Source organism: Megalopta genalis, chromosome 7 (genome assembly GCF_051020955.1).
Source record: "Megalopta genalis isolate 19385.01 chromosome 7, iyMegGena1_principal, whole genome shotgun sequence".
In the NCBI taxonomy this organism is placed as follows: Eukaryota; Metazoa; Arthropoda; class Insecta; order Hymenoptera; family Halictidae; genus Megalopta; species Megalopta genalis.
Window position 1 is genome coordinate 20,204,881 of NC_135019.1, and position 26,030 is coordinate 20,230,910.

Here is a 26,030-nt window from a genome sequence, read left to right on the forward strand (position 1 = left end):
AACTAGGTTCTACAGAACATTTATTATGCAGTAACAATTATCTCCACAGGAATTATTCCACAATTATATATTAAATTCCACAATTATTCCACAGGAATAGATTTTCTGAAAATAAATAACGACTGTTCATTTCGATCCCTGATCTTAAGCTGCGAGCTATAGGTGGTGCTTTTATAGTTGACGGTTCAAAGCAGCTGCCTAATACAAACGGAAATTTGAATGCTCCCTAAATCGTCAGAGTTCCACCGTTCAGAAACGATGCATTAAATCTTTGTGGTGCTAGGTCCCTTTCTACCATTGAATTCGCAATTATCGAGTTGATTTCGTATCGCTTTGAGCGCCATAACAGTCAGCATCAGACATTAGTTGCGAAGGTTACGTCTGCACGAGCATCCGTACAGTCACTTGCGGCATATAAAACGATAGAAGACTCTGTTGCATTGACAGTGCCAGAAATAAGAGTTCGACGATCGTTCGAGTGCGGTCATTCGGTAAATTAAGCCAGAGGCCGGCAAAGGGATATAGTAGTCGCGCGGTCTCAGATGACCAATCAAAGACAAGGCCTCTGGAAAAATAATTGGACACAATTGTTAAATTGTGCATTTCCTGATAAAAGTAGACCGGCCATGCCGGAACATGGTCTCGCCGACAATTCTGCCGAAAATTTTTAAGACGCGCCAATGCTTGCCCCGAAAAGATCTGATTTACTAGTACATCAATCATTCTCTATACTTAAATGCGTGAATGGGCGAACCTTTAAACATTCACGCACATGCAATTTGCAACAACAATCGAGAATCAGTAAAGCACGTAATTAAATACAATTAAATACATCGAATTGTCTTAGTATTGAACTTTTTTTCCAGCAAGTTTGATGTATTTGTTGTGCTGTTAACAAAATTTAATCGTTACGGATTTGTAGGAAATTCCATGCATCTCAAATATAAAAGATAATAACCGTATAGTCAAAATATTTTTTATTTTTACTGAAATCCTCGTTTCCTATATTCGCCTCTTTGTGCCTGTAATGCGAAATACTGCATTTCCCCAATATGGAGTAACATGTTACATCGACTTTACCCATCTGAATGTATTACCTTCATTTTATAGCAAATAAAACTTATTATCTGAACGAAAAATATTATAGGTATCAGTCGAAGTTAATTAATATTTCTATAAAAGTAGCATGTATATATTTGTCCTTATTATGATATATTATAATTGACTAAACGTTCACTTCAAGTTTGAATTCTCTTTTTGGAATCTTATAAAATCAGTATTTTTTTAAAAGTCAAACTTTTTGTTCCACAATTACTGATACTGTTTTAAAATAATCTTCTTTTATCTCGTTTGCGCAGTGCTTATGTTTTCTGATTTTTGCAAACGTACGATTTCTTATAGGATTTTCTTGATTCAATAGTATTTCACTTTAATTAAGAATATATTTTACTTTAAAGCAACCCACCGTACATCTTTGTCACTTTCCGTACGTAGAAGTTATTATGACGATTAAATTAGACTCTATTCGACATTCTTAAAATCTGCCTATAAAAATTGCGACTTGCGTTATGACTAGTACAATAATAACTAAAGTGCTCAATTTATCAATTCTTGTAAGGTAGAACTGGAGAACTATGTCTTTTAACGCTATGACTGCTATTCATTCGTATGTAGACGATAGAATTATTTCTTCATGTTGAGAAATTAATTTTGACCTTATTGGATTGAGTACTCTATTATTTGATCAGAATCTGCAAAGTACGAGACGCTTAGAAGAATCGTTACTACACCGACAATTTTAAAATTATAAATAGCAAGAAGATCAAATGAATTTTTAATCTAATTTATAAATATAATCTTAGAAAATAATAATTAATTTATAATCCAATTTGTGATTATAATATATTATTGTATAATAATAATGAATTTATAATCCAATTTATAATTACAATATATTATTGCAAAATAATAATGAATTTATAATCCAATTTATAATTATAATATATTAGTACAAAATATTAATGAATCTACAATTATAACACATCGTTAACGTATTTTCATCTTATTAAAATGATTGAAGAAAGAAGAATCTTTATATTTAGCTCCTGCTTATTGCAACGAACTCAGGAAATTATTACTTTGCGTAAACATGTAAATGAGTAACATTTCAGTTATTATTTCGTTGAATAAATTACTTTAAACTTGTGCAATATTCGAAGTTGCTGGTTCGGTATTTAACACGTTAAATGAAGCGAAAGTGTTCCCTCGAATTTTTTAAATTTAGCTTTGTAATTTGCAGCTCGCGACGTCTACGAATGTTGTTTCTAAACTATTCGGTGACCGGTGACTAGTTCCTCGTGGATCAACCACCCCTTTCAATTGAATAATTGCAAACTGGTCGTTGTTGAATCACACGATACACAAACCGCCGAGTGATTTGCTGTTACGTGTTCGCTAAGACCTCTCGAGCTGTCTGTAATTGGAACTGTGGCCAACAATTAATTGACAATCGATCACGGTTATATCGGTTCTCTCGTAACAAGTGCACCGACACAGCAGACTTTTTTTCCAATCGTTTATTAAATACAATATTTAACAACATGATGATATAATTAAAATGGTACAAGCATTGATAATGTTATTACTCGTGAAAAAAATCGAAACGTTCTTATTCTTAAAAAACAATTAACAGTTAACTGGTTAACTGTACAGAGCTCGAACGAATTCTAGGAGATTCAATGAAGAATGCGATTAAAACTAAAAAAAAAAAAGAGAAAATGGGAATAGCAGTTATCACTTAGCAATAAATAATTGGAAACGAACGATATCTCGATACTAATGCCTATTTTACAATTGAATTCGGTAGCAGTAATTGATAACAATTGAGAACTGAAGTGGCATTCTTTTTCTTGTGTACGATCGCGATCATTGGCAGCGATTGTGTCGATATGATCTTCATTGCATAAGGAGCAGGTATCGATTCTTTGGTATCAAGTGCACGTGCATAGGCGTGCAACCGAAAGTAAAATTCTTTTGCATCCCAAGCCAAGAAATATCTAAATTCAATGTTAAACATGTTATTAACTGCTTCGTTTAACTTGAGATTGTTACGACAAAATTGTAGGAGCTTGTTTTATTTAATGATAGCCTCAACAATCAATTTTGTTCACCTATTCAAAATTTACTTTTCAGGCTTCATTAAGTATAATGAATTGTAATTCTATTATAATATAATACTTAACACATATTTTTTTTCATTTCTCAGGGCTCAAAATTTGGATTCGGTAACGTGGGAAAAATTGTTTATCATAAAATTATAGGAAATGACCAATTCTCGGGATATTACGCCGTGTGCGAAACCAACGGAGTCGCGTTTAAAGAAAAATGCGCATTTTCGACAAACGCCGCTTTATATTCAGGAAATCGATACTTGAAGTAGGACACCGGCATTCATGTCGCAAAAAGTGGATCGCTCTTCGACTTAGCTCTCCACTCTTCTAATTCCGTACTGCAAACGACAAGATTTTTGGTTCTCCTGTTTTCGATTCTATCGCAGTCAATGGATGTTCAAAAATACTCTAGTTAAATCATCATAATTTTAGATGTGCTTATTATTTCTGGACACAAGAGATGTGTTTGCAATATGCAAAAAAGATCGATTGAAGCAGCTACACAGTTTCAAAGTGGCATATTTATTTACTCTTTAAGAAATGTCCGAATTTTCGATTTTTAATTGTCGAAGCCAGAAACCGACCATAATCGATTACTTTTGTTTCTGGGACAATTAGTTATTGTTTCCGAATATAAAAAAAATTGTTTATTCTGTCTAAAGATCCGCGAATACAATTTTTAAATTGATATGTTTTCCAGTTTCGCTTCAAGAAATTTTCAAAGTTGCCTTCATTTCTCAGTTTTCGTAATAGGAAGGCGACCCGAATTGATTGTTTTCCTCCACGTGATATTCGACCGTCGTGTTTGCGTATAAAAACTGTATTTGTCCCATCTAAAAATCCGTGAACACAACTGCAAATTTTGAAATTGCTGAGTCTGGTATTTTTCTGTTGAAAGACTCCCAAACCTAGTTTCCTTTTTCGTCTGCCAAAGCAAAAAGAGGATCCTAATTGATTATCTTCGTCCTCAAAGTAGTTGATGGTTCGCTGCTCGGGCACAATAGATTGCGTTCCCATGTACAGGGTGGCTCGTGAGATAAGGACACTTTTATACCAAAATCCGAAAACTAACCAGAAACATTTTATATAAAATTTGTGCTATTTACGAAAGGAAATGCAACGGTATAAAAGAGTCGATCGCTTCAACAGTATCAATTCAAGGTCGCCCGAAAGTAACAGACACTCTTCCAAGTGTCGTACTCATTACGACCTAGGATTGAAACATTTAAGTTTGATCAACGACGAAATTCGTAACCCAGGATGTAAATTGGATATTGTTAAAGTACTTGACGATTGTGTTCTAACAAAAATATGAGTAACACCTGACGAAATAATTTTATTTCTACCCCATCGAAACCGCGTACAAATTTTCGAGACGCCGAGATTCCGCATATTCACGGTTTTCAGAACTTTATAGAATTGTTTTCAGAAATTTTTAGAACTCTTTTCAGAACTTTTTAGAACTGTCTTCAGATTTTCTTAAAACTGTCTTCAGAACTTTTTAGAAATTTTTAGAGATTTTTAGAACAGTTTTAAGAGCTGTTTAGAACTGTTTTTAGAATTTTTTAGAACTGTTTTCAGTACTTTTTAACACTGTTTTTGAAACTTTTTAGAACTGTCTTTAGAACAACAACTGTTTTGAGAACAATACCTGTTTTTATAAACTCCCGCTGCTGCTGCTGTTCTAAAAAAATTCCAAAAACAGTTCTAAAAAGTTCTAAAAACATTTCTAAAAAGTCCTGAAAACAGTTCTAAAAATTTCTGGAAACAGTCCCATAAAGTCCTGAAAACAGTTCTAAAAAGTTCTAAAAACAGTTCTAAAAGGTCCTAAAAAGAGTTCTAAAAAGATATGAGAACAGATTTATATAAAAAGTAGTGAAAATAATTCTGAAAAGTTCTAAAACCAGATTTAAAAAGTTCTAAAGGCAATTCTGAAAAATTTTGAGGGCAGTTCTAAAAAGTTCTAAAAACAGTTCTAAAAGGTCCTAAAAGGAGTTCTAAAAAGATATGAGAACAGATTTATATATAAAAAGTAGTGAAAATAATTCTAAAAAGTTCTAAAACCAGATTTAAAAAGTTCTAAAGACAATTCTGAAAAGTTTTGAGGGCAGTTCTAAAAAGTTCTAAAAACAGTTCTAAAAGGTCCTAAAAAGAGTTCTAAAAAGATATGAGAACAGATTTATATATAAAAAGTAGTTTAAATAATTCTAAAAAGTTCTAAAACCAGATTTAAAAAATTCTAAAGACAATTCTGAAAAGTTTTGAAGGCAGTTCTAAAAAGTTCTAAAAACAGGTCTAAAATGTTTGGAAAACACATCTAACAATCTAAGAAACAAGTTCTAAAAAAATCATAATCGTAATTGTAGGCATAAACGTATTCGTGTGAATGCTCGTCGTGATATACTTCGCGGCCTGCGAACGTGTCCTTGTATCGATGTCCCTTTCGAATTTGACCGTTCCGCTCAACCAGCATCTAAGACCCGCCGGTCGTCCTAGCAACGTCGTACTGTTTATATCGTTGCGCTCACGTACGCACGCACAAGTACGTCACGTGTGGTTCACGCGAGAGCACCGATCGGTGTGTGACTTCGAAGGTCTCCGAAATCGTCAACCTTCGCTTGTAACACTAATAATGGTTTAATATACCGGTAATGAAATCTTGGCAATTGAAATTGAAATTGACACCAAAATTGACACTTTCTAAAACTTATGTTATTAATTATCTGCCTAACTCTCACGAAGTCTGACATTCGCGCACTTCTCACGATATCATCAGATATCGAATAGGGTGCTGATTTAAGATAGTTTAGTGTCACCCCGTAAACCCATGATTTCGTCTCACTATGTCGGTAAGTGTCTCCTCTACCGTTATCTCCTCGCTAGGGCATCTGGCCCTATAAGCATTTTTCCACTAAGTTGATTGGCCTTGTACGTACATAGCACAGATCGTCAAGATTTCGCTACAAGCGACGCCACTGATGCTGGTTTTGTTGCAGATGTGTAGGTAATCAATGTTTTCTATTTTATCGACAATTTTTAAATATCGATTAAGTTTATTTAAATCAGTATCTCTTACGACATTTATTTGAATCGTTCGACAGTGGATGGTTCAATGCAGTGCGCGAATGTCAGACCTTCATCAACAAAAATCATCCATGTTTTGGTCATCAATTTTTATCTTACTTTCTAAAACTTATATTTACCAACTATCTGCATAATTCTCATGAAGTCTGACATTCGCGCACTTCCCATGATACCAACAGATATCGAATAGGGTGCTGATTTAGTTTAGTGTCAACCCCTAAACCCATGTTTTCGTCTCACTGTGTCGGTAACTGTGACCTCTACCGTTATCTCCTCGCTAGGGTTTCTAGCCCCATAAGCATCTTTCGGCTGAGTTGATTGGCCCTGTACGTACGTAGCACAGTTCATCAAGATATCGCAACAAGCGACGTCACTGATGTTGGTTTTGTGGCAGATGTGTAGGTAATTAATGTTTTCTATTTTATCTACAATTTTTAAATATCGATTCAGTTTATTTCTATCAGCACAACTTAGGAGCCTTTTAAAATTTTAGAACATTAGAACTTTTTAGAACTTTAGAACATTTTAGAACTTCGAAACTTTAGAGCTTTTTAGAACTGTCTTCAGAACCTTTTAAAACTGTTTTCAGAACATTTTTAGCACTGTTTTTAGAACTTTTTAGAACTGTTTTCAGAACCTTTTTAGAACTGGAAATAACAGTGGAATCATGGGTGAACACCACATCGCTGACAATGTCTGCGGCGTCTCTTTGGCAATTTCATTTTTGCTTCTCGTTCTCAACAATACATTCGCGTCAACAGCTTGAGCTTTCGTGCGGCTCGGCGGAGTCAACGAAACAATGACCTGACAAATCTCTTACGATTCGCGTTGCATAAACTCACTCTTCCTACCTTGATCAATAATTTAGACCGCTATTGATCATAGTTTGGTAGCATTCGGTAAAAATAGCGGCAAATCGAACATGCCATCACGAAATGCACGTTCGACGATGAAATTATGGAAAACTTTCATTTTCAAGAGCGACGGGACGAGTGTCTTGAACAATTATGGATCGATATAACTGCAAGCTTTTTCGGAGAAAAAGATGAAAATTCGTTTATCTACACGGGTGGACTATTTCGATGACTCCCTGAGACCACTGATTAACACTTGGATTACTTTATCTGTTCGAATTCATTGATCGAAACTGTACAATGCAGTCTGCGTTAACAATACATTACCTATCCTTGTCGCGTTACACTTAACAATTTATTATAAATATACAAAATAGAAAAAACTTAATACTACGATTTCCTATAATAAATTTCTCAATTCAATTATGATACAAACAGTGATGACTTCACCACGGTGAAGCGGACAAGTGTTTCCTTTGTATAAATAGATAATTGATGTGGTTAATCCGATATGCCGAATGATATTTACATTCATGTTAGTATTTTGCCTTTTTATTGCCTGCTTTGGAAGCGACGAGATTCGTACGAGTGAGAACAGCGACGTTGTACAAATTGCTAATAATTTATAATAAATATGGGACTCCCGGATAACAAAACGTACAGTTTGTATCGCATGTAACAATGTGTATTATCCATACTTTCGAAAAACAACTAATCCATCTCTCTCTCTCTCTCTCTCTCTCTCTCTTTCTGCTTGGTTACTAGTTTCTTTAGCACGATTTTCATTAAACGTAAATAAATTAACCTATGGTAAAGAAGTAGTTACAGTGAACCCCGTGGAAACGCACGGTAACGTTAAACTTTCCGAATTTAAAGTTTAAAGCGTTGCAACAGTAGTTTTGTTTTACACACATTCGCTCCTAGAACTTAACAATTTGCTATTCAGTACTTCTAAAGACATAAATTCATTCACTCCGTTATTCTTCGTCGTCTTTAAAACCTACCAATGGAAAGTAAAACCACCGTCGATCGTTGCTATTCTGAAAATACGCGGAGAAATCAGTTTCCAGATATTTTCAACCCCTATTGGCATCCATTCTCGAACTGTTCCTTCATTTTGAACACATTGAGGATCTCATACGACGTAAATCGGGTCCTTGCACACCGATATCCTGGCTTCTTGAAGGATCCTCAACCTTGGACCCAGGGGCACTCCCATTTTCTGTAACCTCTCCTCGCTTAGATAGGGAAGCTCCACCATTCCTACCTTCTCTTTCTCGAATGCGTTCGCATATTTCTGTAAAAAAAATACAATTCGTGTTAAACGCAAGGCTACAAGTAATTCGAAAAATACCACTGATGATGGTATGATCTGATGATGATGAGTGCATAGTTTAGAAGACTAAACTAAATTAAAAAATTACCACCGGTGATAAATGCATAATATTCAAGACTACAATAAATTTCGGGAGAATCGATCGCGATAAGCGCATGATGTACAAGATCACAATAAATTTCAAAAGCACTATTCGTGATATATGCATAATGTACAAGATTATAATAAATTTGCACAAACACCACTGATAATAAATACATAATGTACAAAACACCAATAAATTCTAAACATGCCACTGGTGATAAATGGTATGTATGTAGTATAAAGATGCCACTGGTATTAAGTGCTCGAAGTAAATAGCTGCAATAAACCCCCTTCAATGAATCCGTGTTATTTTGATATATTTTGCCAAAATCGAGACTGCTTTATAACATACAATAATTACAGATCATTACAGTTGACTAATTGTAGTACATATATGTGTATAAACAATAAGCTACTGTAAATAGATTATTTTCTATATATTGATTATTTTCTAATATTGAAACAAGATGTCATCCTATCCTTTGAATTATGCAAGGTATACTGAAACAGGAATTATAAATTGTCTTTTTTAATAGCAACTTCATTTTCATTTAATTAAACAGGGCAAAGAATCTAATCATTTAATGTCTAACATTTTTTTAGGACAACTGTATAATAAAACAGTATGATTTAAGACTTAAATAAATGAATGTTATTCAGTTTGAATACTTACACTATTTGATTAAAAAATAATGAAGTGTATGTCTTCCTTATATTCTAATGAAAAAATATGTCACACTTTATTTGGCACGTTTATGAGGACCTAAAATGTCTTAAGTAGAACTACCGCCTACAAAATTGACCAGAAATCTTAACAGCATGAAATGCTACTATCAAAAATCATAAAAATTATTAGTCCACTTTACGCACTTATCCACGACCGTATAAAGCAAGATACTAATATTAATGAGGACTTAATAACTTCGTCATTTTAATTGCGCCTGGAAGAAATATTCTTCTGGCTAGAAAAAGGATTACAAGAAATTTTCTACGAACCTCTATGGAATGTTTTCCTACATAATATTATAAAAATCAAAACAAGGAAATATTTATTTTGTCTACAGGAAAATTTTCTTGTATTCGAAAAATTTGTATGTGCAGTGAATGCATAAATATCCGAAGTCCAGTTATTAACAATGATGGTAAAAACAATTTGAGTTCATCGAAACGCACCTCATACCCAAGTTCCCTCAGGAACAGTCGAATGAGGGGTGGTTCCGTGCCGAAGAACTTGGTCAGCTTTTTCACCCTCGAAGGATTCGAGAGGGCAGGTAACTCTGAGTCCTTGATCAACGGCTGTGACTGTGATCTCACCATCGCCATGCTCGTCTGTGTCCTCAGTGCCGCAATCTCGCCCCTTATGTTCTCCATTTCCTGCGAACACCTGGTAGTACTGAATTTTGGAAATTCCAGTTTCTCCTGCCGCCTAGTTTACTCGTTCAAAAGTCCGTTCTCTCTCGCTCTTTTTTTCGTTTCATCACTGTGCGGAAACGTAAGTTCACTGTGGAATATTAACGAGGTTTTCTCACCTGTATCATCAGATGCTGCGTCCTCATCTCCGAGCTCAGGTGAGCCACCGACCTCGCCAGTGTGACCACATGAGACTCTAGCCGCTGAAAGCGCTTGTTGATGCTCTGTGAACAATCGTTTCGTGTTACGAGAACTGCAAAATCAATCCTTCGTGCAGATAGGATTTTCGACAAATACTTATATACGAAATGGTAACTAAAGTTTTGAACAAACTATAAAATGATACAATGTTGTAAATAATTACTATATTTGAGTAGAATTTGGTGTAAGATTGTACTTGTACATATTTCATGAAACAAAAATTTGTAATCTTCAAAATGCCATAATTACCGGTAGTTTTATTGCGCCCCCTGGGAGAAGACACGCAAGTGCAAAGGGTTAAGAAAGAAACTAGAAATTAATATAAATAGTTCTATATCTTGACAAATATGATACGACAAATATTTAGTTTAATAAATCGCGGGATATGTGTAACTGCCAGTTTCATTAAAGTAGAAAATAGTTTAAACTTCTTTTCTGGACCGTGAAATAGGACGCAGCATTTCTATTTGGAGTTTCTTGTCCCGTTGGTGGAGATATGAATTTGCATAAGTTTTTGCAGTGCGATTATAATAACGATGATGCACGGAATCGTCGAAATGAAACAGTAAAATACAAAGACTCACGACGAGCAACTGACCTTAATGTCTTTGGCTTTCTTCATTCTGTCGTCGATCGCGTGGGATCTGCGTTTGTCATGATGCCTTGTGACTGGTCTAGATGAAACAGATGACGTGGGCAACGACGAGACGGAACCGTAACTAATAAGGCCTCTGGTCTTTCGTCTTTTCTTCACGCTGCCGCCAAGCAGTTTTAACACCTGGGGTCACCAACAAAAAATTAGAGAAGAAATGGAAGAGCTTGAGTGATCGACGATGTTCAAGTGTTCTGAATTTATTTACATTTTCACGCAATTAGTAAACGTACACCGATGTTCACGATATCTGGCTATTCTCGATTTGTTTATTTTTTGTTGTACCGAAAACGAAAATACATATATTGGTAACCGCGAATTGTCAAACAAATTTCGACGATGCACGAAGTTTAGAATTAGTCATTCTTTTGTGTGACAAATAATAGTGTGGCAAATAAAACGAAATTGGTATACATAAAATGTCCAAGAAAATTGATCACCGTCGATGCTAGTCTATTCTGACTTTAGTCATCTTTTTATACGAGTAGTAAAAATAAATTGTCATCCATAAAGTGCCCACAAATTTCGACGATCAGCTATGTTAAACCGTTGTAGAATTATATTCATGCTATTGCATTAAAACAAAAGTAAATTGGTGTTCATCAAATATCTAAGTTCCCTGGTCAATAAATTGAAGGGATTTTTTGAAGAGATATATAATTTCTCTCTCCATTGTATATAATGGAAAATCCCTTCAATATAATATTCAATTTAATTCAATATATATTATATTATATTATATTATATTCAATATAATAATGAAGGGATTTTCCAATTATATTACATATATATATTGTAATATTACAGTACCCGAACGACAGAAATAAATGAATAGAAAACTGTTCGCAAGCCTCCCCGATTCAAATATCATAAATTCATATCAACGATATTTATATTTCCGTTTCTTTGTATCTTACCTCGCTGTACATGTTCTCCAAGCCTTCCAACTGCTTTCTAATAGTCCTCGCGTCGTTCGTGCTTAAGTCGGAGTCGCTTCTGTCCAGCATAGAGTCTAAATCGAGCCCAGTCGTCGTCGAAGTTAGGTCCGCTGCTTCCACACCGAAAACTGAGAAAGTAGTAAGCTTGTAATTAATTGTAGAGCGAATTATGATACGAGATGGCCCATTTATGGGAAGACCGCTTACGGTGAGAAAACTTCTTCGCAGCTTCTTTCCTGGACAGGGAGGCGCCACGATGCTTCGAACTACCAGATAATCCTCTTTTCTCCAAGGCCTTACTGTAATCGCTGTAATTAGGTTTCGACCCGTATGGTAAGCTAGAGGACCCAGAAACATGCAATTGTTAAACTTGTTAAGAAAGCTGCGAAACTGGTTAATTATCGCAGGAGTACAGTACCGGCCAAAAGTACCAAGGACACATACTGCAACGAAGTTAGTCTTTTAGTTCTCCAATCTTTAAAAAACATACTACTAATAAAATTAGTATAGTACATGTGTTGATACGTTTTATTTGGAACGTTTAAACGTTTCTTTAAATAAGATAATAACGATGAAATTGATATTGTTATTGTATCATAGATCGATTAAATCCGTTTGTGCGAATGTTTATGCATACTTTTAATCGATATTAAAATATTTTACTGTCCATTGCAATAAATTGTAATGTCATACACTTTAAGATTTGTCTATGATACGACGCCATTCAGTTAGGGCTAATTCGATTTAAAAAAATTGTTTACACAAGACAGCATTGATCATTTTTGTATTTAAATTCGTCGAGCGTCCGGTCTGCGAATGTTTAGGGATCAGTTCATGGATTGTTAGTTGCACAAAATGCGAATACTAGTTACAAGAATAGTAACACGTAACACTGTTATGCAATGTTAAAGGTAACTAACAATATTTATTGCACGTAAGTTCTGCAAGCAGAATGACAGCTTAATACCAGGAATTATTCAAAGACTACGGAAGTGAAATTGTTTCAAAAAGCAGAAGTAGTATCAGAAACTTCATCCTATTTAATTAATTTTGTTATAGTAGATTCAACAGATGTCCGAAACAGTTCAGGCGAGCGAATTGCGTAGTTCTGTTCGAATGATTTTCTTTTTTTTTCGTGAAAAATGGCAAGCTCGTAAAATAAGTTGACCGAAAAGGCTTCTGCTAGTCTGGTTACGACACAGTGTGATCGCCTGGTTGCCCGGACAGACGGTTATCGATATTTCGATCTACTCCAAGAGGAGAATGAATCGGAAGCAACCCGGGGCAGTGACCGGAAGTGACATCGGTTACGAGGCGAAGAGATCTCTGTTGGAAGTAATGTTACCTCGCTGAGTATCGATTTCTCGGCGTTCTGGGACTTTCATGGGGCGAGAGTGGCGGCAATGGTGGCGTCACGGATGATACACTTTCGGATAGCGTCGAATGCGCCATCGCGGGCACATCTTTCGGCTCCAAAATACTCCTTAACTCAGATTCCACTATGTCCACCCATACGGAGTCTTGCACTGTCGCGACAAACCAAATGGTCATTCAATTCCCTTCCTAAATCCGCGGAATTATTTCTGATTTTGTCTAAGAAAGCATTCTTGACCTTCACGAGTCCTTCACATTTCACTCCAGGTACTATTTGAAGCTATTCAACTTTAGAGTGATGAGTCGAATTGACTACCAACAATAGTGGTGATGTATATCGAATTGACTCCGCATCACTATAATAGACTAGACTCTGTATCGCTGATGGCACCACCACTGATGCGGAGTCAATCTGATGTTAAGTCACCATTACTGATACGGAGTCAATTTGACGTCATATTATCACTGGTGACATTCAAACGGTGGCCACTACTTGAAGGTTAACTTTAACTTGCAACACTCTTTGGCGTCATTGAATGTTTCATAGAGGTTTTAATAACGCTGATTTAAATGGACCACCCTGTACATAAACGCTTTGGACCGTCGATGACGAAAGAGTTGATAAGACACCGCTGCTCTACTTTCGACGAATACAAATGTCGGTCAAAACCTAATCTTAATGAACTCTTTCTATTAACTCTTTGTCCTGCGGCTTCTTTCTCAACGATAATTGCAGTTTTTCAGACGTCGATGTCTTCTAAAAGAAAAGGGAACTTCGTGTTCATTATTTACTCCAATTGTCAATTATTATTATTTACTCCGATGGTTAATAAAAATATAGATGACAACAAAATAAGATTTTATTTCGTTTTCAAGGGAATGAATAATCCCGAAGTTTAGCATAAATCCATGTCTAGTTAATTCTGTTCGGAGTCTTCGTCGAGAGTCTGGCTCGATATTGTGCGACAAGGGATTAAATCAGCGTCGGCGATTAAACGAATACAGGGTGTCCTCAAAAAATATGGACAGCTTTAATATCTCGTTGTAAACAAACAGAAGGATATTGAGATATTGAGAGGTATTGATATACAACGTGAACTATTTCATTGAGAAATATTTCAAGTTTCTCTGCAAAAATTTCGACAACTTTCTGCCTACGCGTTTTTCGCCAATAATTCCTTAATCCACACCCTATGCGGCACCCTTCTTACAAAAGTCAAAGACAAAGCAATACCTTTCTAAGGTTTGTAATGATCTGAAGCTTTTAAACTAATTAAGCTCTCAATATCTATAATTCCAAATTTCTATCAAGTTATTGAATCTCGGTCTATTTCTTTTCCTTGTGTAAAAATCGCGTAACAGACCTGGAGGATGGGTCTGATGCTCAGGCGGAGGTCGTCTTCCGCTGGAATAGACAGCCGATCCTCTCCCCGAGTCCACATTAGATGAACTCTGTCCAGCTTTATCGTAATCCGATCCAGATCCTTGATTCTGGATCTTCAACCGCCCTATGCCATGTTCCAGCTCATCTTTCTTGGAGTCCAACTTCACAGCAGAGTCCTTCCCGTACTGATTCTCTCTCTTGCTTTCGTTGATGACCTTCGGCGCGGACGAGTTCCTAGCCGTGTCTTCCGCATTATCTTTGGATGCTTTCGAGCTGTAGTGATTCTCTTCGACTCTCTTCTGCAACTCCTCGATTCTCTTTTGGACCGAAGTGCCCTCCGACTCTTGGCTCTCCTGGCCAGAAACTCCGTCCGGTTCTCGTTTGGAACACCTGATCGCTTCGTCTCTGCGGATACCGAATCTGGTTTCCGGTCTGTATTCGTCGTTCCTTTGAGAGTCGTTCCTATTGAATTCTCCGTGATTCTCTACAGTGATTTCGTACCTGTTAACGATAGTCTAGTTTTAATAGAAATTGAAGGCTACTCGCTTTAGGTTAAGTTAGCACCGTATCCGTTCACAGTTCTCTACGATAGGTCATTTAAAATTGAAGATCAGCAGACAGGAGTTTCCTAATAAATGCTTCAAAAGCGACAGCAGTTTCAGACGATAGTTGATTATTCATAATTCGAAAGAAGTATCGAACTGGTCAAAATTACTGGTTTCGGAATTTTTCTTTCACAGATACTATAATTATACAGATCTTTGTATAGAAAACTTTTTAATAAACTCTTTTATTCAAGTATACATATATTACAATAGAAATCGCATGAAGTTTAAAGATCTTGTCATTGTTGTAAAACAATAATATAGGGCCCGGTTCCAATTTTAATGCGTTTGCTGTCACATGAATCATAATGTTAGAAGTCGTTCTTAGCTATTATTTCTTCTGTTTTTGTAATAGGGATAACAATTCTAGACTAGGATACTAGGTTTAAACAATAATTCGATTCAATTTACTAAGTTCGTACAAAAATAAGTAAGCGCAATTTTCTACGTCAAACTAAAATACATTTTAGGCTGAGATGCCTTAAAATTGCTGTCTCAAAGCCACGATTATTCCTGCACCAATCTAACAGCTTTAACAAATTAACCCTCGTATAAACAACTGAGTATGTTTCATTTTCCTCTAGAAATACCAAAAAAACTACATAATTTATGCACCCTGGCTGTCTATGCAAGGGTTAAATTAAGTAAATAATGGACACATAATGATTGAGGAATTTGTCCTTAAAACATTCCTAGACCCTTCTTAACCCTTTCGCTACTACGGACCACTATAGTGGCCTTCCATATGATGCCACTGAGGTACTACGGACCACTATAGTGGCCTTCCATATGATGCCACTGAGGTACTACGGGCCACTATAGTGGCCCTCCATAAGATGCATTATATTGCATAATGTTTTATTTCCTCTCATACTGTAAATTAAAGAGCGCAAGTTAAGACGTTATAAATACCCTGGAATACCCTTTATTTATAAATTCCCTTTGGAGAACAATTTTTTCGTTCGAAAACATTCAAGCAGCTTGGGTTCTCCGTCGACCGCGGAGTACCGACTCCCGCTGACGATCGGCGTCGCGTAGCGTGCAGTGATGTCGCAGCGCTCGTAGCGAAAGGGTTAAAATGAATAACCTCGGAGAACAATGTCCTTGTCTCACCAAAAGCGTCTATCATACCTCTCCTTGTCCAGTCGATCGACAGTCAAAGGTTTCATGGGTTCCACAGTGTTCCTAGTCTGCTCGTTGACCCGCTCATCCTCGTAGCATAACTGAGGCTGCGAGACAGCCTTCTCGATGCCCTTGGTCGAGTTCCGTTGCTGGAACTCGATTTCCTGGTTGCATTCCGTCTTCATGTAAACCTGGGGTACGCCGTACCTAGGCCTACCCTGGGCATAGTGATAGTAAACCTCCTGCCCAGAGAGCCTAAGTTCCTGCGTTTGCCTCGATGTGCTCGGCAAGTCGATTTGGGACCTTGACATCGCCTGTCTCGCCTGCTGATACTGCTGATAGGACACGTTGTTCGAGAAGTACGTTTGTTGCACGTTCCTCGCACCCGTTTGACTGTTCTGCTGCTGGTTGGCCAGTTGCTGTTGATGTATCTGCTGGATTAGTTGCCGCTGGTGCATGTTCTGCGCGTGTTGCTGCGCGAAGCGAGGACTCTGATGATGGTTCTGGTTCTGGTGCAGCACCTGCTGAGGGCTTTGGAAGGTTTGGTTCGATTGTTGCATACCTGGGTTCACTTGGTGTTGTTGCATTGGCAAGCCGTGCGTTTTCTGCGTTGGCGTGCTTTGGCCCTGAAACGGTACGAGCGTCGGTGAAGAATTAATAGGATACGGAGATCGCGATGATTTCGTTGTGTTTTGGTTAATATATCTGTAGAAAATAGGTGAAGTTTCGGTGGGTATGTTTAGCACAATTTCCTAACGTTGAGATCCTGAAATGTAACACACGATCTTATGAAACCGTGGTAGCAAAAAAAATCGAAGTGAAATTAGAAAGCATCGCATGCACTTCATCGATAAGCCGGCCTAATTGGGTTCTTCTGTTGCGTGTTATCTCTGTTGGAAGTTGAAAATAATAGGTTTTCGAGTTTATGTGTTTTCTTTGATATTCGTAATTATGATAAAGTGTGCTTCAAAGTAAAAGGCATTGTACATGTTTCAAGGTTATTGATATATATTTCAATATAACCTTGAGATGACCTTCACATGACCTTGACATGACCTTCCCATGACCTTCACATTACCTTGACATAACCTTCCCATGACCTTCAAATGACCTTCACATGACCTTCACATAACTTTGACATGACCTTCACATAACCTTGACAGAAGGTTGACATAACCTTGACATAACCTTGAATTTCCCCGTGTAAGTTTTCGTCGATGTTTTAAGACAAAACATAGAAATTGTGACAAAATATTTTGCGATAAAAAACGCAAGTATTTCATCGATCACTCATTTAATCGTGAGTCTAAAATGCAACTGAAGAAAATATGTGAATTTTCAGTTCAGTGTAGACTTGCCTGGATTTTCCAGTGCTTCAGGTTCGATCTTAAAACGAGACGAGTACGATAGTAACCTTTAAAAATTAAGATCGCAGAAAAAGTGATTGCAACGTAAGAGAAGCATGACGAGTTTGTGGTTTAGTCTAACTGGATTGCTCAGTCGCGCGTTGCCTCTAACAGCGATTCGGAGAAATTGGGTGAATTTTCTGTTGCGTAGGTTTCCCTCGGTTTTCTAACCGAGTTCTGATACAGCATGTTGCACTGGGTCGCCGACAGTTTGCGTATCAAACAAGTTCATAGACGAAATTAAAGTAACATCAACGGAAAAGTAGTTCACGGAGCACGGAAGGAAATCGAAAATTACCTGGCTCTGAGAGTTCTGATGGATTCCTTGATGCAATTGCTGACTCGGCAGTCCAGACGGTCCCTGGACAACGTATTCCCTCGCGACATTCTGCACCTGCTGGCTACCACCTGTCGCTGATTGGCCGAAGCTGGGAACTTGCGTTTGATGGACCGTTTGAACTCCTCCGGTCGGTGCATGGTGCGTCACGTGGAGCTGTGCACTTTGACCTGGCAAATTAGGTTGGATCTGCGTGGTAGGCTGCAGTTGGCCAGGAAGTGGTACGTTCTGTTGATTGCTCAGGTAACTGTACGAGTGTCCGTACTGACCTGAACAAGTAGAATTTCGAGTAAGTGCTGGAAAGCAGGGCAGGCAAACTTCATTCTAGAAGTAATCTAATTAGCAATCGGATAATGGATACAAGACAAGAAATATTACGATTAACTGGCCATACTTGAGCTTATTTATAAATTTATTTAACAATTTTTTCCGCCATATTTTTTAAGCTACTCCTAACGTTAGTTTTTCTACAGACCTTAATAGTGAGACAAAGTGACCGGTTTCACGCTTTTCATTTTAATATTGCAGAAATTATAGACACTTCGAATTTATTAAGTTAAGTGTACATTATAATAAAAATAGCGGAAAGTTTAAATAAATTCTGTCTCGTTATTTTCATAAAGCAACATGCGTTGATCACTTCTAGTGTTCGATAGGTATAATGTTAATGAAACATGTGAAAAATGCAATTCATTCTCAAAAACTGTACACTTGAATAACAATATTTAACTCTAGATCCAAATGGACCTCAGCTTCATCGTTCAAGTGTTAAAGCAAAAGTGGTATAAATTCGTTGTCAATCTCGTCACTGAACGCTCTTTAAATAAGATAATTTACCGGTGATTTATACAAAGGACTATTCTTTGACATTACTGCATTTGCAGAACTTTTTACTTCATTCCTTATTATCCGATAATTATCTTCCTTAACGTACAATATTTTCGCATTAGTTAATTCCACAGATATTAAATACTTTGATAACACGATTGTTAAAAACTAAAGTTTTATATTAGATAGAATTGTCAAAAGACAAGAGATGATTGCAATAGTAATAAATGCAAAACATCTTGATTGTTTAGTAAATTTTCACATTGATCAATGTATGTATTACTCTGAAATTTCAAAAATAGCACAATATTACAGAAATTAAAATTTTATAAAATATAACTACATAATAGAGTAGAATAGAAGCTTTCGTGCGATCTTGTAATATTTTCACAAAAACTGGTGAAGTTTGTTGAAATGCAAAACTGGATACCTAGATTGTCTAGATAAGGGTTCAATTATTTGAAATCTATGGAATTTGCGTGAATTTCGGGTTCACAGTTAACATGTTAACATAACTTTCAGAATTTGTATCTACCGCATGTATTTTTAGGGTACTGTTGCATGTTAACAGAGGGTTCCTGCGCCCTCGGTTTCCCATAGATCCCCTCCTTCTTCTTGGCCTCTTCCTCATCGATGCTTCTGCTGGATTTTCTCAATTCCTCGGTGACATTATTCAAGCTAGCCTCTGGTTCCGTTTCAGTATCCTTCCGACTCTGACCAAAACGACTGGATATCATGTCCTTGATCGTGTGATACGTTCTCGAGAGAGACTTCGTCTTCTCCTCATCGATCTTTGTGTTTCTCGTCGCTGTTGCCGCCGCTGATGCCGACGTCGACCTTCGAAGAGATGGCGATTATGTTGGGAAAATGGAGTCACCGATAAATTATGGGAAATATTTACGCGTAGGACTCCGGGGGGTGGTAGCTCCTTGCTTGGCTCTCCTGTCTCACTTCTTGCATCTGAGTTCCCTGAAAAGATTTTGCGAATGCTTGCAATTCTTTGTGCTGCAGGAAATTGATCAAGTTTATATGGAAATCGTGCAACTCTCTGGTTCTAGGTAAATTCTAAATTGTTGCTCTTTCGAAATGCATAGCTTTCCGCTCGAACAGTTCTTTTCGATTTCAAGATATTCCAACCGGATTGCTTTATCCTGTATGTTGTTTCAGTCAAGTATTCTCATGTAATTGTGGAGCTTTTCTTATTATTACATTAAAATAAAGAAATACAATTATTTTTTATTTTTGAACTTGCGGGATTTTAGTTTCAAAACTAGAAATTCGAACAAGATTTTTAATTGTGATCTTTTTATTCGGTACATTGTTTTATTCATGCTCGATGCTTCCACGGAATTTTATCTTGATTAAACTGAAACTGACCTTTTTTTATTGTACATGTTGTTTCATTCAAATGCAATAATATCAAATGACTGTGGAATTTCATTTTTAATATTATTTAATCGTTATTAGGAAAGTTGAAAAACCTGTTGAGAAAAAGCGATTATATATATAAATATATAATCTATATATATATATATATATATATAAATTTAGAAAATAATTTAAAATCAAATTAAAATTCTAGAAGTTGACTTTCAATCCCTTTGTTAAAAGTAGTGTTAAGTTAAAACTTTAAAAGATGTTTCATGACAACTATAATAAAGAAAAAAGTAAAATTTAGAAATCCGACGAATGCATAGTTTTATTTTCGAATAGCATAATTTAATTTTACAATATTTAAACCGAATTATTTCGTTATGTATATTAATGTAATCCAAGGGCAATATTTATGTATATTAGTGGAATTTCATTTTCGTCGAGATAAATCTAAAAAATTCATCAAACGTATGCTTCATACTGGAATACATACTTAGCACGCCTCCGTCCTAAGATATTGCAATTTTATCGTCTCATTCAAGTGTAATGCTTTCACGCAGCTAATTGCGGAATTTCATTGTTGAATTCTTTATTCGATCCTTTAAAACGAAGTTTAAATCGCTAAAGAAACAGATCGGATATGTAATTTGGTTTCAACCAGCTACGATTTCTTCGGGCTAATGACAGCCATGACTCGATCTAAATGTTCCTTTCAATGTTCTTTGCCAGTTATGTCGTAATTTCAGAACGAACTTCACATTCATTAGGAACACGAGATATCTCATTAGACCGGGTATCTTGCTGCAAACAAGTTACGACTAATTACGTAATACGCTCTCAGAATGACGTTAAGCGATAACGAGCAAACAAACTGAGCCACTTGCTATCGGGAGCATTAATTTGTTGATAGAAAATGCGGACATTAGAAGTGGCTGCTGGTACGCAAACCTTTCTCAGGTGTTATTTCTTTCGCAATCGATATATTTAACGCAATATATAATCATAACAGCAAAGGGAGTCTTATACTTCGAAGCAGATTCAAATAACTAAATAAACAACCATTAATTATCGATGTTAAGATTAATAGCGCTTCAAATCATACAAATTAATAGCGCTGATACACATCTTACTGAACACATTTTTTTTTTAATTCTTGAAATATAAGTAATGTTACTTACAATCTTCAAAAAAAGATTCTAGAATCCATTCAGATGCTGACATTTCTAATATTTTGTTACTACAACCCCTGACATAAAATATTCGACGGAACACACAAAACTAAGTGTCCATCATTAATATAATTATATGTATAAATTATATTTGATGTGGAAACTTCTTTCATTAACGATGAAGCAAACGAAATCTCAAAGTCAGTTGTATATCAAGAAAATATTAGTATAAAGAGGAATATATTTCTCTTTATAAGCTACAAAAAGAAAGGCCCTGATATGGAATGTTTTTTGACAATTTTTATCGCCGTAACAAATTATTCTAACAAACTATCCCTTCACGTAACCACAGACAACATATTATTTTATATCTGGTAAAAAAATCAAGAGAATAAAATCATTCTTTCAACAATCATATACGCAATTTTAATCATATATGCTCTAACAGGGATAATAATAGTATACTTTCGTTCCAAAAATTGTGAAAAATTATGTGCGTGTCTAGATAAGTACCAGATTTTTACCAAGATTATTAATTTAGAAAATTCTCGTTACACAAGTGGCATCATTGTTTCTCATGGGACGTAATAACAAAAAAGGATCAAGATTTTTCTCCGATTACTTTCATGGTTTAATAATAACTTTAATTTAGAAAATTCTCGTTACACGAGTGGCATCATTGTTTCTCATGGGACGTAATAACAAAAAAGGAAACGTCGCGGGACAGGTTGCCCGTATCCTCCGTAAACAATTCTCTATCGACGAGAGGACATCGGACGGTTAATGGCAGCATGTTCGTTTAAACCGCAGAGAGAATTTCAAAGTTGTCGGACTGAATCCTCTGATTCGTTGAAAAGGATGTGGCTGGAATAACAACCGATATTATCAAACGAAAGGAGAGAGAGAGAGAGAGAGAGAGAGAGAGAAAGAGAGACAGAAAGAAAGAGAGAGAGAGAAAGAAAGAGAAAGAGAGAGAGAGAGAAAGAAAGAGAAAGAGAGAGAGAGAGACGGGAAGAGAGTGAGACAAGTGCAAGTGAAGTTGTGCTCATAGGGCTCGGCGACACGCTTTCCGCATACGAAAAAAGATATTCTGACTTATAGCCCTTCCAACAGGTACCCTCTGGGGATTACATTGCGCCAAACCTAACGTAAGAATTTCACAGCCTGAACACCTCGCCGGGAACCACAATATAAAACGTTCGAGAATTCAATCCTCCACTGTGTCATATTTTTCATTCATTACGACTACAATCGCTTGGCTTTTCTTTCCATTTTCCGTCCCATTCTATGAACACAATATTTTATTATACTCGTATTTTATTTACTTTCTATAACTGGTTTGTGGAATTCCATTTGAATTACAAAAATATTTTCAGACTTTTAGGGATCCTCCGAATTGAATTATCAATCGCTGTACTATGTCAAAGTAGAGTTAATAATAATTTAATGCCTCATCTGAAATAATTTAACGTTTTATCGAAAATAATTAAATAACTTAACGCTCTGTCCGTATGAAAAATCTATTAACTGGATTTGCGATCGTTGTACTATGTCAAAGTGCAGATGAAAATTCGTCTTTTAAGTAATGATTCTAAATGGATTTATTAAATCGTATTACAGGGAATGGCTAATTTATTTAAAAAATAATTCAACATTTTCAGCTACAGTAATTTAATAACTTAACACCGGACCTGCATGCATAAAAAATTCTATTAATAAAATTTTCAATCGTTCTACTAGAACTTAATAGAGCTTAAAATACTTATTTTAAATAAACATTCTAAAAAAAATTATTTAGCTGTATCACAAGTGGTGACTAGTTTACTTAAATAATAATATATTTCACGTACAGAAATTTAATAATTTAACGCTTCATCGATATGAAGAATACCACATGATAATTACGAAAGAAATTATATTATGTTACTAATAACTGATTTATTTATTATTTAACGCTTTACGCGCCGGAATAATTGCATTAACAGGATTTTCAATCGCTGTACTAGATCAAAATGGAACTTAAAAGTGTTCTTTTAAATAATAAATTGAAAAATAATCGTGGGAAAACGTTATCAAGGATAAATTATTGATTCTAAATTTAAATTGCTATTTCTATTGAAAAATTAACGAAGGAATCAATATCTGTGAAGAATAATTGAACATCCGCCTGTGTGTGTAGATGTTGTGTTAATAATTTAATCACTTCAAAATAACTAGTAATTTCAACAAACAAATTTTCTATCGTCAACTTTGTTAATTTTTGTGTGCACAATATATCGCAATCGTGTCCAACAATTTTATGCAATATTGAGATAGGCAGGTTCGATTGGTTTGACCACATCTTTTTTTATCGATCGCCGTCTATTTGACAGATTTCATTGTACGTGTATGTGTGTACACTGGAATACACAATTTTCGCGAGTGATTGGCGCAATAAAATTTTTCGTACACGCTGCGAGTTTTACAGGGTCTTTTTTTTATAAAAAATTCGTAAAATGTGAAAAATGCAATTTTAGTAAGCAAAGGTTTAAATTTTATATCGGAACCAATTTCTAGACTTGAGCGTTATCAACGTTGTTCAACACAGCTATTTTCTATTAATTATGCAATGTTTATTTGTAATTCTAATTACATTGTCGAATAAAATTTTTTCCTGAAAAAATTATATATGCAAAGAACATAAGAGAAATACCTAAAACAGTAGAAGCATTTAATTATTTTTCTGCAGTTTCAGGTTTTAATATAAATCTTTGATTGTTAATAATTTAAATATTCCGTTGAAATTCGTTGTTAGCGCGAGGTCAGAGGTTCTCGAAAATCTAATTGGATTAATAAGCAGAACGAGAAAGGGTTCACGGAACACTCTCATGATTGAGATACCATCAAAAGCTTTGATATCGGAGCAGCGAACGTCAATTATCGTCAGAGTACACACACATCTGACAATTGGCAGTCGATGATAAGCTAGTCGACAGTAATTAATATCAGAATTGAGTGTACAGCCTGGACAAATGGATGTTGATTCAAGCGTTAATGTGAACGCCAATTGATTTTGGTCGTTGGAGAAACATTTGCTCGAATGTGTGTCTTGTTAATTGTTACAATCGACTTCTGCAATTAAAGCAAACAATGATCTATTAGTGTCGTCAGTTTCTATACTCATTACTGTACTGTTAATTTCAAAAACATTTGCCCCGTACTTAAAATTCTCAAAAATTAAAAAACACGTTTCAACGCCTTACTTTCAGTTCTTCAAAATGTTAACGTGAAACGAAATTAATATTATTTAATTTTATTTTGATTTAAAAAAATCTTTGGACGAATGAAACTCATTGGAGCCCTTTCTTTTCTCAACTCATGAAAATGGAAAGCACCAAAAGTTTTTTCAACTTTGTGTTCTAGATACTCCAGATATTGTTTTAAACTTATTTTCATATTTTCTTCTTTAGTAGGCCAAGTAAAGAGATGATTTATGTACACACTAAATAAGTGAAAGGAAACAGCTAATAGATTGCGCAACGACTACATTGTTCATATAACAATAGCGAGCCTTCGTGGCGAAATAAATTAGCCAAGTGACTTCGTTCTCACTGATATCGGCTGATAAATCGTCGTGGAACCGTGCAAAAGTCGCCGAACTCCACAAAATACACTGAACAATTTTCATCAAAATACTGTATTGTATTGTATTATATTGTATTGTATTGTATTGTATTGTATTATATTGTATTGTATTGTATTGTATTGTATTGTTAATACTGTATTGAATCGATTCCAAGCTAGGGAATCAATAAAATTCATCGATCTAATTTCAATAAATTCCGTAATCAAAATTTCAAGAGAATATTTCAATATTATTCAAGAAAATCAACGGGTCTGCTTCGAGTAGAAGTCTACCATGTTTTCTGACATTTCGTTGGCAACCTTTGGTAAGTCTGTCCGTTTGCAAGCAACGATCGCGAAACAGTATCCTGCCACACGTACATTAGCGACACCCACTCGCATTTCGAGCTGGTTACGCATACATCCAATGAGAGTCGCACTCGCCAGTGAATAAACCGCGAATGAATGAAGCATTTCGTAAAAAAATACAACAATGAGTGGATTCTCATTAACCCCTTGCCTGGATTTTCACAGGAGAACCCATCGAGGTGCGAGAAATCTCGAATAGAGTTCTCTCCGTTCTACTCTTTACACGTTGTGAAATAACGAATCGATGCTCTCTTGATTTTTTATTTTAATATTAAAATAAATACAAAGCCTTTAAAACGTACAAATACACTCAAGATCTTCTAGTCTCACATAATTAGGTGTACGCAGAAGTTTTAGTGTTTTTTTTTCAATTTCTTTTTATGTGTGATCATTAATATAAATTAATTCCTGAAAAAATTCACTCATTGTAAATGACTTTTTTTCATCTGTTTCCCATATTTCTAATTTCGTCTATAAAATCATTAGACTGATTTTGGAATCTTTTATATTATTATATATATATATTATTATATTATTATATATTATTATATTATTATATATTATTATATTATTATATATATTTATATTATTATATTCTTTTATATTCATCAAGTCTTTAACAATTTTGTCAATTCCATTTTTACGAAAGTTTTTGCTTTTGAAGAAAAGGATTTAAATTCGTAAACGAGGTAACAGTTGAATAAGTCAGTAGTTGTTTGTGCAATTTTTT

The 26,030-nt window shown here is 35.5% G+C and overlaps 1 protein-coding gene across 4 annotated transcripts in view; it reads right to left on the reverse strand.

The window, feature by feature from the left end:
* Window positions 1-3,802: 3,802 nt before the first annotated feature.
* LOC117219874 (uncharacterized) overlaps window positions 3,803-26,030 on the reverse strand; it is a 37,487-nt gene continuing 15,259 nt past the window's right edge. The window contains exons 5-16 of one of the 4 annotated variants that reach the window (XM_033469403.2): window positions 19,687-19,754; window positions 19,321-19,622; window positions 17,919-18,226; window positions 16,224-16,840; window positions 14,468-14,988; window positions 13,075-13,255; window positions 11,937-12,028; window positions 11,709-11,857; window positions 10,738-10,917; window positions 10,058-10,162; window positions 9,702-9,902; window positions 3,803-8,405 (exon numbers count right to left, since the gene is read on the reverse strand). In XM_033469403.2, coding sequence (XP_033325294.2) covers window positions 8,244-8,405; window positions 9,702-9,902; window positions 10,058-10,162; window positions 10,738-10,917; window positions 11,709-11,857; window positions 11,937-12,028; window positions 13,075-13,255; window positions 14,468-14,988; window positions 16,224-16,840; window positions 17,919-18,226; window positions 19,321-19,622; window positions 19,687-19,754 — 2,886 coding nt within the window. In that variant the 3' untranslated portion in view covers window positions 3,803-8,243. Of the gene's footprint in view, window positions 8,406-9,701; window positions 9,913-10,057; window positions 10,163-10,737; window positions 10,918-11,708; window positions 11,858-11,936; window positions 12,068-13,074; window positions 13,256-14,467; window positions 14,989-16,223; window positions 16,841-17,918; window positions 18,227-19,320; window positions 19,623-19,686; window positions 19,755-26,030 lie in introns of all 4 variants that reach the window. The other 3 variants (XM_033469402.2, XM_033469401.2, XM_033469404.2) reach the window with 3 other exon arrangements.